This window comes from Ambystoma mexicanum, chromosome 11, assembly GCF_040938575.1.
Source record: "Ambystoma mexicanum isolate Mex_15411 chromosome 11, UKY_AmexF1_1, whole genome shotgun sequence".
In the NCBI taxonomy this organism is placed as follows: Eukaryota; Metazoa; Chordata; class Amphibia; order Caudata; family Ambystomatidae; genus Ambystoma; species Ambystoma mexicanum.
The window spans coordinates 1,295,639,498-1,295,654,823 of NC_090934.1; the positions used below are offsets into that span (position 1 = coordinate 1,295,639,498).

General features: G+C 43.5%; 1 protein-coding gene across 3 annotated transcripts in view; it reads left to right on the forward strand.

Moving 5' to 3' along the window:
* SECISBP2L (SECIS binding protein 2 like) overlaps positions 1–15,326 on the forward strand; it is a 1,017,636-nt gene that overhangs the window by 910,095 nt on the left and 92,215 nt on the right. For all 3 annotated transcript variants that reach the window (XM_069624786.1, XM_069624787.1, XM_069624785.1), the window contains one exon: positions 11,939–12,158. In XM_069624786.1, the coding sequence (XP_069480887.1) occupies positions 11,939–12,158 (220 nt within the window). The remainder of the gene's footprint in view (positions 1–11,938; positions 12,159–15,326) is intronic.

The window sequence follows — 15,326 nt, forward strand, 5'->3', positions numbered from 1 at the left end:
ACCGGCGCAGCAGTTCTTGGCAACCAGATGATCACAAACCCAAGGTTCCTGGGATGACAAAATCACCATCATGCCTGCACTCTCTAGATCACTAAAATGTTGGACAGTGCGTGACATCTGAAAATGGATGCCACTGTTAGAACCAACCCACCAATTCACAATCGTGACCGTTACCTCCTTGGTGGGATGGGGAGTCCACAAACAAGGATATGATATGATAATTTATTTATATAGCGCCTTTACACAATGTGTTTCAAAGCGCTTCAAGGCAAGGGAGGGAACACGGGAAAATACAATGACATTCTTACAGGCCATGAACAGTAAGGATGTGAAATTAACTATCGTACTTGGCCTGACAACATTTCAGATAGTGCAAGAGCTAAGACATAGATAAGGAAGGGAGCGGGAGTGGGAAGGAAATGGAAACAGACATGCGACTACCATACTAGGCCCAACGCCATTTCTGGTTGAGCCGGAGAAAAACAAGAGGTGAGGGAGAGGGGTGCAGAAAGGTAGGGGAGGAACAAAACAAGTGACTATCATACTAGGCCTGACGACATTTCAGATAGTGCTGGAGTGGGGTTGGGAGGTAAGTAACAGTAAGGGGAGGGGGGAGGAGACAGACGAGGTTGCTATCATACTAGGTCCAGGGACTATTCTGATAGAGTAAGTGCATATAAGAAAGTAAGGGGAGGAGATGGGAAAAGGGAGAAGGGAAAGGAGGAGAGAACAGAGAGTTAGCAGTCGGAAGAGTGGAGAAGCAAGAGGGGAGAGTGAATACAATTGCAGAAGTCAGTAGTAACACATAATGTTGCAAGCACAGGATACAAGATGAAGATGGGAACAACATGATTCAGGGCCACCATGAGTACAAGATGCAAAGGAAGTCCAGCATGAGAGTTAAGAAAGGGTGACACACCGTGAATGAATGAAGTCCATAAAGTCAAATCTAGCACTGGCCACGAGATGGTGATGGTGAAACCAGAATTTATCAGGACAGACTCCTGCAGATGTAGGCTTGAGGGGAGTGAGGGGGGAGCAGGGTAGAAGAATCAAGCAAAACGGGCAACACCTGTGTGCGAGAATGGTGGGGGCACAAGGGAACATCAGGGGGGGACCAGAGCGGGTGGGGATGGCCTGTGGGGACAAGATCCATCACTATGCCAAAACTACCGCCCCATCTCTTAGTTAATACCGACGTAAAGATCTTGGAAAAAGTCTTAGCCAATAGACTCCACCACGCAATGTCCTCCCTGGTCCATGGGGACCAGGTAGGGTTTATCCCAGGCCTGCAGGGTTCAGACAATATTAGGGAATCGATTAACTTAATGTACGAGGTGCAAAATAAGGGAATGAGTGCTTACTTGGTCTCAGTAGATTCTGAGAATGCCTTTGATCGAGTAAAATGGAGCTATATGGGGAAGGGCCTGCAAAAAATTGAGTTTGGTAACAACTTTAGACAATGGATCTTGGCCCTTTATAACAACCTGATGGCTAGGGTGGCAGTTAACGGCACTACCGCAGACCCCTTCCACCTCTCAACAGGTACTAGGCAAGGCTGCCCCATCTCCCCCTTACTATATGCCCTTACAATGGAGCCCTTGGCCATTTTAATTAGGAAAAATCAAAAAAATCATTGGAGTTCGCGGTGCTATCTTCAACCTTAAACTCTCCTTGTTTGCAGATGATATCCTATGCTACTTGACACACGTAGGTAAGTCTTTGCCTGAACTACTCTCTCAAATAAACCTGTTTGGTCAGTTCTCTGGCCTGAAAATAAATAATTCTAAGTCTAGCATAATGCCCATTGGAACCGATGACGCTGCAACTAGAGACAAGAGAACCATAGGTGGGATGTGACTTGAGAACATATAGTGACTACATGCCTGGGATTTTAAATCCCTAGGGACCTCGCGATGTTGGTAGACCACAACTTCTCCCCAATGTTGTTGAAAATCAAATCAGATTTAACCCGCTGGGCCCCCCTGACACTCTTGGTTTGGGAGAATGGTGACAGTTAAGGTGAATGTACTTCCCCAGATGCTGTTCTTATTTATCGCCCTCCCGACCCCTCTCCCTGAACCCTTTTTTTACCAAACTAAAGGCGATGATAAACAAATTTATTTGGAATGGGAAGAGGCCTAGAATTAAAATGACGACACTAACCCTGCCTAGAGATTTCAGTGTCTTTGGTCTCCTCGACTTTTGGTTGTACTACAAAGCAGCCCAACTTCGAGTCATGTTAGAGCACCTTAGGGACGACTTAGGCACATACTGGTCTTACATTGAAGACCTATGCACTCAAAAGAAATTCAGGGACCTACTATGGTCCCCGATAAAAGTTATCCTGACCACGTTAGGAAGCTTCCCACTCTCGCCATTTTATGTAGCTGATGGAAAAAGGGTTGAAGTAATAACCTCCTCTCTTCCTGGCCTTCTCTGTTGAGCTCAGTGTGGGGGTCACCGTTGGAGATTGGTGGGAGGTACTTTCACTACTAACAAAAATGGTCGGACAACGGCCTAGAGAGAGCTGGTCACCTATTCCGGAAGGCCAATTTATTGTGTTCACTCCCTTGTCTGAGTCTCTGGGGGTGGATTCATTGAGTGCTTTTGAGTATCTTTGCCTTAAGGGTATCCTGTCTGACCCGAGGTGGTTCCCAAAGATTTCTAGACCCCTCACTCCTTTTGAGAAACTCATTAACGAAGCCGCATCAAGAAAGGGAATCCTGTCCAAAATGTATAAAGTAATGATTATGTTGAATTTGGAAGGGAGACAGAATTTCAAGCAGTTTTGGGCCGAACAGGCAAGGCAGGAAATACCAGAAGAATACTGGGGTACAATTTACAAGCTAATGTTTTCTGGCAATCTTTACGCCTCAGCAATGGAGCACAACTTTAAACTACTACACTGTTGGCACCTACTCCCTTTAGACTTTCCAAGATGTTCCTGGGATCCTCACCCCTCTACGCCAGACTCTCGCCATTTTATGTAGCTGATGGAAAAAGGGTTGAAGTAATAACCTCCTCTCTTCCTGGCCTTCTCTGTTGAGCTCAGTGTGGGGGTCACCGTTGGAGATTGGTGGGAGGTACTTTCACTACTAACAAAAATGGTCGGACAACGGCCTAGAGAGAGCTGGTCACCTATTCCGGAAGGCCAATTTATTGTGTTCACTCCCTTGTCTGAGTCTCTGGGGGTGGATTCATTGAGTGCTTTTGAGTATCTTTGCCTTAAGGGTATCCTGTCTGACCCGAGGTGGTTCCCCAAGATTTCTAGACCCCTCACTCCTTTTGAGAAACTCATTAACGAAGCCGCATCAAGAAAGGGAATCCTGTCCAAAATGTATAAAGTAATGATTATGTTGAATTTGGAAGGGAGACAGAATTTCAAGCAGTTTTGGGCCGAACAGGCAAGGCAGGAAATACCAGAAGAATCCTGGGGTACAATTTACAAGCTAATGTTTTCTGGCAATCTTTACACCTCAGCAATGGAGCACAACTTTAAACTACTACACTGTTGGCACCTACTCCCTTTAGACTTTCCAAGATGTTCCTGGGATCCTCCCCCCTCTACGCCAGACTCTGTGGCCAGACCGGTTTGTGGTTCCACGTGGGGTGGTCCTGCCCAAAGGTGAGGCTTTACTGGTCGAAAGTCCTCAGTTGGATCAAAGACACAGTGGGAATAACCCCAGATGCCTCGGACAAGGATAGGAACGCGCTAAGATTCCCAAAACTCATTGAAGTTATGCTGAGAGCAGGGAGAGTGGCCTTAGCCCAGAAATGGAAGAGTGCCTCCCTTCCCTCCAAAAACAATTGGTTAAACAACATACGAGAAACTGTCTGCTGTGGTGAACAACTGTCTGAAATCATTTCATATTGAATGGGTGAACCTTTATGTTGAAATGGGGTAGTGATAAACCTGAACTCTGACCGTCATGGAGTGATCGCGCTGGCCAACGTCTATGCCAAGCCAGAAGGGGATATAATGAGCCAATCAACGGTCCGGTGTAGCCATCGTGTGTGGCTTACTCGCCGCCTTTAACTGGACTACAGTTCGTTCTGCTGGAAAGGTCACTGTGTTTATCTCAACAGAGGGGTCAGGAGGGAGGGATGGGGAGTTTGTTCAAGGAAGTTTGTCATGTTGCTGGGCCTCAATTTTGTGAATTGTATTTCCTAAAAAATTGTCAATAAACATCTAACTAAAAAAACAAAATTTAAATAACCAGGGATTCCCAGCCTGATGGGGAATATTCACAGCATGTGAATCTATGAACGATACCAAGGCTGGAGAAATGGAGTTACAGGTAAGAAACTACTCCCTTATCATACTCTCCAATGTTCTGGTCTACTCCTTTATCCTCCCGGCACTTTCCATGCCCCTCTTCACTGTCTTCTGCAGCCTCCTCTAGTGCATACTCCATTTGCTGCCTTCATGCTTTACGTCATTGAGCGGGTGAAACCCCTGCAAACCCCAAAAGTGACCCAGTTCCCTCTGAGGGATGACAACCATAAGACCTTTTCACTGGTCTCTTACATAACTGTTATTGGTATCCCCAGGACTCGAGTACTTAAACAAACAGTGGGCTCTGACGTGTGCAGTGGGAAGTAACGTTGTAGGAACTGAATGTAAATTCAAAGAGGTTTGCATATTTCAATTTAGGATGTTTTTGCCAACCCAAGAAAGTGCACAGGACAAATGAGCATTTGCTCAGAGAACAGATTTTCCTAAAACATTGCTTGCTATGTAGAAAAGTTGTGCACTGTTTGTGTTTGAATGTGTAAGAAAACATGTCCAATACAGTAGAATATCCATATGAGACATTTCACATCAACGGTTGACAGATTTTGGTGGTTTTGTGGCTAAGTTTCTGTCCTCGCAGCTGCGTGAGCTGGGTTTGAGTCCCGGCTGCAGCTCTATATATTAAGTGGGGCAGCAAATTATTATTGTGTTTTTAATTCATTAAAACACGTGGGGTGATGGCCCCCCTCTGAAAAAGTGGGAGGGTGTTCCCTTAACTTGTGCCTTGCCCATAATGTCTTGTGTTAAGATGTGCAGGTTTGTAACCAGTATTTGAGCTCATTCTGCAAAAAAAGCACAATGTAACAGTTCCATTTTACATGTGCCTGTTTTAGTATGGCTCTGCGTCTGTGGTGTCTGTAGTTTTTAATCTCCATTGAGTTACTGCTTGACTTTCTCAGCTGATTATGTGAATTTAAAGAGAAACTATCAAGGTGCCTATTGTTTAAGTAGCTTTGGGAAGTTCCATCAGCGCAAGTTTTATAAGATTTGTTTTCGGTAGGTACCATTTTGGTTGCAAGCTGTTGACTTCAATTGATTAAATTGGTGGAATATTGTTACAGGGTGTGCTCGATTGCGATACAGTTTACTCTTCCCATGAGTAATGCTCCATGTAGATTTGTAAATTCACTACCATTCCCTGAACATTTGGGTGACATTTGTATGTTGTTCCGCGATTAAAACTACAAAATGGAAGGTCTGGATGTTCCTTTCAGTTATGCGTTTGAAAGGCCTTTTGGTCTTGTCTTCATTTGTTCTTTAGAATTTATTTAAATACCAGCACCATTCTGGTGAGACTACACGACGTACAACTCGATGTGCATTTACTTTATCACTGCAGCAACTAAACTCTTCTAGTGCCTGAGCATCGCCATACACAAGTATTCAAAGTGCACACAAGGATCAGTAGCCTCGGTTTGGCGCTTTATCAAATCCTTTTACCTTATACCTGCATCCATATGGCCCCTTGAAAATGGCTGTCACGTTCGGTTATTGTGGCGAGTGGCTCCATGACTATACTGCCGCATCAGCTGATTGGTTTCTCTATATTAACCAATCACTTCGACCGGCAGGCAGAAGCCGGCCATTCATTCTAAGGCCTGAATTACAAGGCCTGTCTGTGCCTGTCCGACCGTCGGCGCCACGCGGCGCACCACACTGCTCGTGCTCCTTTTGCCATCTTCGTACCGTCCCTGCCGACATTTGCGGTAAGCAATCATTAGCCTTACTATGCAAGCTCTGCACAATTTGCACCTTGAACCCCCATTCTACTAAGACACACGCGCTGACCAGCCTTCTGAATCCTACGACTCATCAGACTACGCCTACTTAGGTAAGAGATACCCGCATTAATAGCCATTATGGCTAGCTACTGTATGAAGTGTCTGCATGAAGAGTGAGGCTACCACTCTGAGTATGGACTCTGCTTTCGTTATTCTCGCTACATTCGCCGGACTAATCGGTGTTCACTGCCCACTGACAATCTATCAATCCTATCACTGTAATTTGGCATCCGTTAATCACAGAGCCTCCAGCATCTGAAGCCACGTCGCTCTCTGGTCACCACCATCAGACATTATGTATCTGCTCCACTGTTAGCCTTGTCCTCATGTTGCCAATTATACCTATATGTGCCACGCATCATAACTATGCAGCCACCTCCCTGCTCTTCTTGGTCCCCACGCCTCAATTTGGACTAATACTTGCCACGTTTGCATACTCTAAATGTTTCATACCAGCCTGGCCTACATACTATATATGATACCACCACACCATAGCCTCTTATAAATGCTTATTGTAGCCTGTTAATATCATTAAATACTCAACAAGCACAATTTTTGGTGTCCTCTTTTTTTATGTTGGGGGCTTGTTGGGAGAGGACTATATAGTATATGCGAAAAGGAGGGATTCCGCAACAAGCTACCTTTTTGATGTTTGATAGCTTCCATAGCCAGATTAATTGCTGCACTTCAATATATATATCGTGGAGCCTCACACGCTCCTACTGTAGTATGATATTACCTTTGAAACTTGTTAAATTGCCTCTCTTAGTATTTACTATTCATATACTGCCTTACATGTGCCTACTGTAGTTTGCTAGTCATTATAGCCGGACAAAGTGCTCAGTTACAGATATATAGTGCATTGTATTACTTGCTCTAAATGTAGCCTGCCATAATAAGTGTATCTTGATAAACTGCCTCACCCTTAACACAGCTATTGCCTACATGCATCGACGGATAGTCTGCTTGTTACTACACTGTGTTAAACTGCCTCTTCTTAGCACTACATTAGAGCCCATAACAGTGTGCTTGTCATTGACCCAAGTCAAATGCTCGTTGGTAGCCTCTAGCTGCATATTGTGTAGTCTGCTAACCATATATACTATATGCCCTATGCGAACTACTGCTCTGCACATAAGTCCATACTAGTTACAGTTCCTTGATCCGTGACGCCTATCCTAGCTTCCACTTGCCTAGTCATGTACATGCTCACCCTAACTATCGCGTGCATTCTAATTACACTTACATCCATGCCACTGTCCACAAATGGCATCCTGCGCACTAGTCACCATTGCAAATGCTGATAGTAATGACATTCAGGCACCAACTAACGCCCACTACAATATGTCTAGTATGCCTAGCAGCTCCTTATCAATGTCTTCGAGACTACCACCGTCTGACAGCATTACACCAATGAAATTCCTACCCTCCCTCCACCAAGAGATAACTAAACTTAACCTGACGTCTCTAAGAAGTCCCACTACCAGCTGTACCTCCTCAGAGGTATTCTGCCTTTCCTCTGCTTCCCCCAGAAGCACACTGTGTCCAGAGCTCTGGTTCTCTCTAGGCTGGATTATTGCAACAGCCTCTTTCTAAAAATGCCTGCTTCTACTCTCCGCCCTCTGCAACTCATCCAGAACAGGACTGCGAGACTTGTCCTTGGCCTCAGGCCCAGGGATCGTATCTCTCCAGGACTGATATCTCTGCACTGGCTCCCAGTGGCTTCGAGGATTAAGTTCAAAACACTCTCTATCGTCATCCAGGCCTTCTGGGGTCTGGGGCCACAATACCTTCAACTCTCTCTTCCTAAATATCTTCCTTCTCGAGCTCTTCGCTCATCTGCCTCCAACTCCCTCAGGGTCAGTCGCTTCTCCAACCAATGAGTTGGTGGTAGATCTCTTTCCTCGGCTGGTGCCTCCCTCTGGAACAGCCTCCTTGCCTCCCTTAAACTTGAGGAGAACCATCTCCGGAAGCACCTCAAAACCTTTCTCTTTGCTTCTGCTTTCTCTCCTCCTCTCCTCTGCTGACCTCCTGGCTGTAACCAGTACTGTACTGGCTACCTGGACACCCTCTGATTCCGGGCCCAGGTCCCTCCCCCGCCAGCATCAAACACATGCACTGCCCACCTGCAACCCCCGCACTTGGGCACTGTTCTGCATCCCTACAGTCCCCCTACCAGCCCTTGATAGCTGATGTCCGCACTCACCCATGCACTTGCCACATGCTGGCCGTTATTTTACTTATTGTTATTTTCTATTCCCATGTACTGCACTTTCCCTTCCCACTCACTTGCGCAATCTGAATGACACCTGGCCTAGTAGGATAGTTGCCTGTCCTCCTTTTGTTCCCCTCCCTTGCCTTGTCGCACCTTAAAACACTTGTGTATAGGCGCGTTAAAAATGCCATATCATATACCTTACCGCACCGACAGCTCCAAGTTATTCTCATCCACTCACACCAGCTCAATGGATAAAGCTCTTCGTCACAATACCTACGCCCAACCAACCTTGTCCAACGAAAATCAGGAATTCAAGACTAGGCTCTAGATTCATGATAGCCAATCCTCCGTTAATCAACTGTAAAAGTAAAACAACAACCAAGTCCTCGACTACAAGAATAAAAGTAGCCAATCCTCTAAACAGCAAAGCAAATAATGCTCCTCCCACCTTGCCAGAAAACACTACTTCTACAAAACGTAATCTGGATAGAACTACCCCGCTCATTAAGGGAGTGCTCATAAATGCTAGATCCATGACAGCGGCACGCACTAGATATTGCCGACCTCATAACGATGAATGAAATTGGCTTCTTGGCCATAACTGAGACCTCGTTTCACACTGCGGCAGGACCATCACTCTCACTGGCTACACCGTACGAGTACACTATCATTCGATTAGATAGAGAATCCTCTCTTAGGCCTATACTGAATCTAACATTCCCCTCAGGAGAACTACTGTCCATCAAGTTACACATCACGGCATCTTGAACACTCACCACCCACCTCATGTATAGACCACCAGGACCACTATCCACCTTTGAGGAAGACATCAAACTACTTTTTACTGCCAACACTAAACCAGGATCTCAAATCATGCTGCTAGGTGACCTCAATATAGGCCTTCATTAATCTAAAGACGACAATACTCTAGCTCTCACCAACACATTATCTGAACTAGGCTTCTCACATCGTATCACTAAGCCTACCCACATCAAAGGGAGAATACTGGATTGGATAGCGGACCTCAACTGTGACATTAATATCCTCTCCTTGTGCCTGGTCTGACCACCATATCATCGCATTCACCATACAGGGCAGTAGCCGTCCTAACCATTGCAATCCAATAGCACCACCTACATGTACCAGGACTAACCGTAACATAACGGTAGAGAAAATACTCCCCTTGTTACAACCCATTATTAACTATACTATCCCAACACAGACACCTCATCATTAGTAGATCTTTAGAACTGCACACTACTCAATGCCATTAACACTGTAGCGCCCCTGAAAATGCGTAAAGCCAAACCCTGTGCTCACATAAATTCCTGCTTCACCCCCCAACTCAAAAAATAAAAGAAATGCTGAAACATTATGGAAGAGCCTTCCCTCAGCATCAAACAAAGACACATTCTCAAAAGCCTCCCTCAACTACAAAGCTGCCATCCACCATCTATAACAATAGAATCTTAAAGCTAAATCAAGCACTAAATAACTATTTAGAGAGTTGGAATCTCCCACATCACCACCAGACACATGTACTAAAAACACCACATGGTGTACCAACATACAGAAAGCGCTACGGGACAAAATAGCGCTTCTACAAGCTAAAATTGAAGCTAAAAAACTCAGCCTCACCTCTGATAGATCCCAATTCATGCCTTCATCATCCTCACCTAATCCACATAATCTACTCAATTTCTCACCTCTCTCCATTAAGGACATATAGGGCATAATAATGAATCTGAATCCATCAAGATGTCAGGGAGACATCTGCCCAGCACCTATCATGAAAGAGGCAGTGAGGGATCTCGCACCTTTCATCACTACACTAATTAACGCTTTTTTGGAAACCAGTATAATCCCTACCAACCTGAAAGATGACTTGGTCCTCCCTTTACTAAAGAAGCCTACCATGGATCCAAACATCCCTACTAATGATAGACCGATCACGACAGTACCGTTCCTCTTGAAAATTCTTGACAGGGCAGCCTACCTTCAGATTCAGGAACACCTTGAAAGTAACAACCTCCTTGGCCTTAAGCAATCAGGCTTTAGACCTAGACACGGTACCGAAACGTCTCTAATAGATTTAAAAACACAAATGGACGACATTAAAGATAACGGTAATTTAGCCCTCCTACTGCTACTAGATTTATCAGCTGCCTTTGATTTAGTAAATCACAGTGTCTTATGCAACCACCTCTCGACAGCAGCTCACTTCTCCGACAAAGCAACCACCTGGATCCAGTCATTCCTGGATAACAGAACAATGAGGATGTTCACATGTACGGTGTCTGCCGAGCCAGCACCAGTCACATATGGAGTCCACAGGGGTCATGCGTTTCTCCAACACTCTACAATGTCTTCACAAAGCCCCTATTCAATGACTTGGAACATTTGGGTGTCACCTACACTAACTATGCTGATGACACCCAAATTCTCATCCCCAACACTGGCGACTACAACACTGACTCAAAGCTATTAAACAATATATACCTAATAATACAAGCATGGATGGCAAAGCATGGACTCTGTCTTAATGACAAAAAGACAGAGCTACTTCTCATAGGATCCCAAACGATACTTGATAGATTAGATAGACAGTGCAACTCCTTTAACATTGACAGCAACAACATAAATGTTTCTAAGGATGTGAAAACATTAGGCATTTATCTCAACTCTTCGACACTGACAAGACAAGTCAATGCAACAGCTTTTGTCACAGCCTACACTTGCAAACTAATTAATGCCTGCAGACCTTTCTTGTCCACAGTGAACTGCCTGCAGACCTTTCTTGTCCACAGCGAACTGCACCTCTATAGCTAGGGTGCTCATTCTATCCAAAATAGATTATTGCAATGCCCTGTACTTAGGAACTAACCAGCGTAACCTAAAAGAGTTGCAAATACTCCAAAATAATGCGCTTAGATCCGCGATGAATATCCGTAGATCTCACCATATTTCGGAGCTGAGACGCAATGCGCACTGGTTATCAATCACAGAATTACGTTCAAAACCCTGTCATTCACTCATAAGTGTGTCTCTAATCTAGCGCCTGAATACCTGGCTGACGAATTCTCACGAAACATCTCAGACTGACCAACAAGGTCTGCACAACTACACTGCCTTAAGATCCCCAGGTTCAAACTGCACAAGGCAGGGGGCAACAGGTTCCCGGTTTTAGAAGGAAAACTATGGAACTCTGCCATTAGCCCTTAGAGTAGAACCTTCTTACTTCAACTTCAGAAAAAATCTAAAAACATGGCTTCTCATGCAGGAGACACAATACTACTGCATGTCTTCTTGTCTGTACCTACCTGTGATGCACTTTAATGATTCTTTGTATTGTCTTAACTGTGTGTAAATGGGTAACTTGTGTAACTGTAAGAAATGCGCCCAGATAACTAAGGGTTTGGTGCGCCATACAAATAAATAAATAAAATGATTCTCATGCCCTCCTAATAAGATGTGTCAATAATGGGGTATGAATTTATGGAGGGAAGTATTTTTTGAGAGAACTAACATCACCAGTTAAGTTGCTTTTTCCCATTCCTAAAATGTGCTTGTTAAAGGTATGACATTTAATGAAATAATAAGTCACCACAATTTTGATAATGCAAACAATGTTTTATTCTTTAGAGCCTATTTCACAAGCTGGTGTCCCTTACCGAGGAAGCTAGGAAGGCATATAAAGACATGGTTGCATCAATGGAGCAGGAGCAAGCTGAAGAAGCCTTAAAGAACATAAAGAAGGTGCCCCACCACATGGGGCATTCGCGCAATCCCTCTGCGGCCAGTGCAATTTCATTCTGCAGTGTTATTTCTGAGCCCATCTCTGAAGTAAATGAAAAGGAATATGGTGAGTAATTGCTGCATTTACTGAAATTTGAACTTATTGAAAACATTGCTCTATTTTCTCCCATGATATATTCTCCGTAGATTCATGCCCTTGAATTATCTGTTTTTTCAGTAGCGGGTCTCTTAACACATTGGAAAAAATTACATGACAAAAATGATTGTGTTACATGAGGGTAAAGTAAGTGAAATTAAAAGGTATTCTGGATCCAAAATGTGAACCTTGTTACTGAGTTTTCGATAGCAACTACCCACTATTTGTGATTGTTTCATACTCCTAAGTTTACAAGGCAGATGTTCACAGGCTAAGTGCTTGGATAGAAGAACTGTGTGCAAGATAGCTCTTAAGTTATGTTGCTCACATTGGTTGACCATCAGCTGGCAAATCTAAGCCTCCAAAAGCAGAGCTCTGTGATCTAGAGCGTCCAGGCTTTGGCCTTCTCAGGTTACATAGCTCCTTTAGCATGATTGATTTTCAACATAAGTGAACTGAGGGAGTTGTCAAAGGTAACATTATTAACTCCACCCTACCCAAATTGCCTTCCTCTGACAGATGCTGCATAAGAGATATTCAAGTGTTAACAACAGGTTACGTATTCAAAATAACTCGAGAACAATGCCATTGTATTAGCACATGGACATAGTTATTATCTCCTCTCAGCCAATCAGAACGTTTAGAGTGCAGTCAATAACTACTGGTATTGTCTGCATTCTGAACATTACGTCTTCAGAAGCAGACAGGGAAACAACAATGCAATGTCCAGGCAAGATTTTTGTTAGGGAGTTTTACTAAATTCTGCCTTTGATTTGACTGAAGAAGGCTCACTCTTAGATGTACAGGTCTCCAACTCTTAGGTTTGGTCTGAACTACCCAAAATGATGGTAGCTGTGTAGTTGAGTACAAAGACCTTTGAGTACACTTATAGTCAAGGAAACACTTACACACTGTAGTTATATAAAAATAGGATTATTTGTTATATGCATGAAAGCAATGTTAAACTCAAAGTGCAATGCAGGTAAGGAAAGTTTCACACATCTATTTTTTTTAATGTTTTAATTTTATTTTGTGCTTTTAGCCAAATAGCTTTTTGTACCACATAAAACAATACAAAGAAATATAAACATACTAAAAACATTAGAATCACAATTAATAAATGGCATGTACATAATTATGAATCAAAAACACCCCACAGCTAGGAAACACTCACCAATAACAATTTTTCAGAATTTTCCAGTTAAATCATGCCCATTTTATCCCATTGCTGCCAACAAATATTGAACTGTTAACCAGATCTGATATGGTGCTGCTGTGATGACGAAATACTCTGCAGCATATATTGTGCACCATAATTGGTCATTTTCCAAGACACAACCAATTATACAGAAAGCACCATACCCTTGCCTATAATTCTACATTGATTTGAGATGTGTCAAAATATGTCTTGATGTCTCCACCTCTGAATTACAGAGGCAACATTTGTGTTTTTCTAATTCCAGTGCCTGCCATTCCCCGGTACATTCCAGGACTGTGAGGATGTTCAAGCGCAAACATACAATGAAACGGCAGAGCTTGTGGCAGCAAAGATTTGTTAGATACGTTTGTGGGATTCCCAGCATGTATCCCTGAGTAGAATATTCCTTATAGTATCTCTTATTGGACAGGGCATCTGTGTTGTTAATTCTATCCCAGTCCAATGACTTCTTTTTAAGTGATTTTCCAAAAATGCCAATTGCACTTAATTTCTGGGATATCAATACACAGATCGATAAGATGCTGGGAAGCAACCCTTTTCAGATCCACAAGTGCTGTATTTTTCCCCCTTTCTCTGCTACTGCCTTCCAATTAATACATGTGACCCGACGTAATAGACATCAGGGTGTCCCCTTGCAGAAGTCCATGCATAAGCTTAATATGCAGCTTACCTGCAGGCATTCTTCCAAAGCGTGTGCAATCAAGTTAAACCTAGTTCTAAGCGGATTGCCTCCACCGGAACTGAGGTAGGTAAGCCCAAAATGTACCAGAGTACTATCACCTCCAGTATCTTAAGCCAGCTTATTTTCTTCTCTGGCACAGTTTCAAGGGCCCATAAAATACAAGGTATTATGCTGTTTGTGTATATCTCTATTAAGGCCTCCACTGAACCTCCACACTTTAGTTTTACATAATTTCTCATCACCTGCCAACAACCAAATACTTTAGTAAACATTGTTTCTTTATGCTGGGATTCAGTGGGATAGGTGTAGATCAACAACCTCCAATTTAACTTGTATCTATATACCAGACATAGGGAAGACTGCAATGTTTCCTATCCACTACAGTGATTATCTTTGTTTTCTTGCGGTTTACTGTTAAGCCTGTTCTCTTGCACATATTCCTGCAGTCTTGTTATTGTTCGTTGGAGGTCCACTGGGTACGATCTATTAGGACGGTATCGTCCGAGTACCATAGCCAACCTGTTCTTTGATTGGACAGCTTTGGAGGAAAATGTAAACAATTCTCCAGCTCTTTGCCCATGTCACACACACATATAGATTGTAGAGAGTGGGCACAAGGACACAACCTTGTTTTAGCCCCACATTTGTCCTGTTAGATCCAGTTACTGTTCCATCCTTTGATGTTCTGACTACCACTCTGGTATCTGTGTACAAGGCCTGAATGAAATGTAACGAGTCCCGATCAATGCCCCATTTTCTCAATTCTTCCCACAGCCTCCCTCGGGTTACCCTAACGAAGGCATAGGAAAAATCTACCAAACAGAGATATTGGCAGTTGTTCCCTCTACAACTTGCTTCTGGCACCAGCAAGAGTAGTGCCCATTTACTACCAGTTGTTGTGCACCCGTTCTGAAACCTGTTGATTGGGGACTTAAGATTTTTTTTCAGTGAAGCATTTGTTCAGTTGTGTTAATAGTATTTTAGCAACGATTTTAATTCTCACATCTAGCATTGCCAGTAATTTGAAGTTGCTAGGTTCAGAATATATGCCTTTTTTCTGCACTGGTATCAGGATGGAACACACCATATGGTATCCTTGCCCTTACATCAGGACTATGTTTCATAACTATGTTAGGACTATTATCAGGCCCATGGGCCCTGGGTGAATTTAAGCCCATAATTATCTGATGTATGTCATCTTCATCAAAGGGTATATTTCACATTTGCTGCTTAGCAT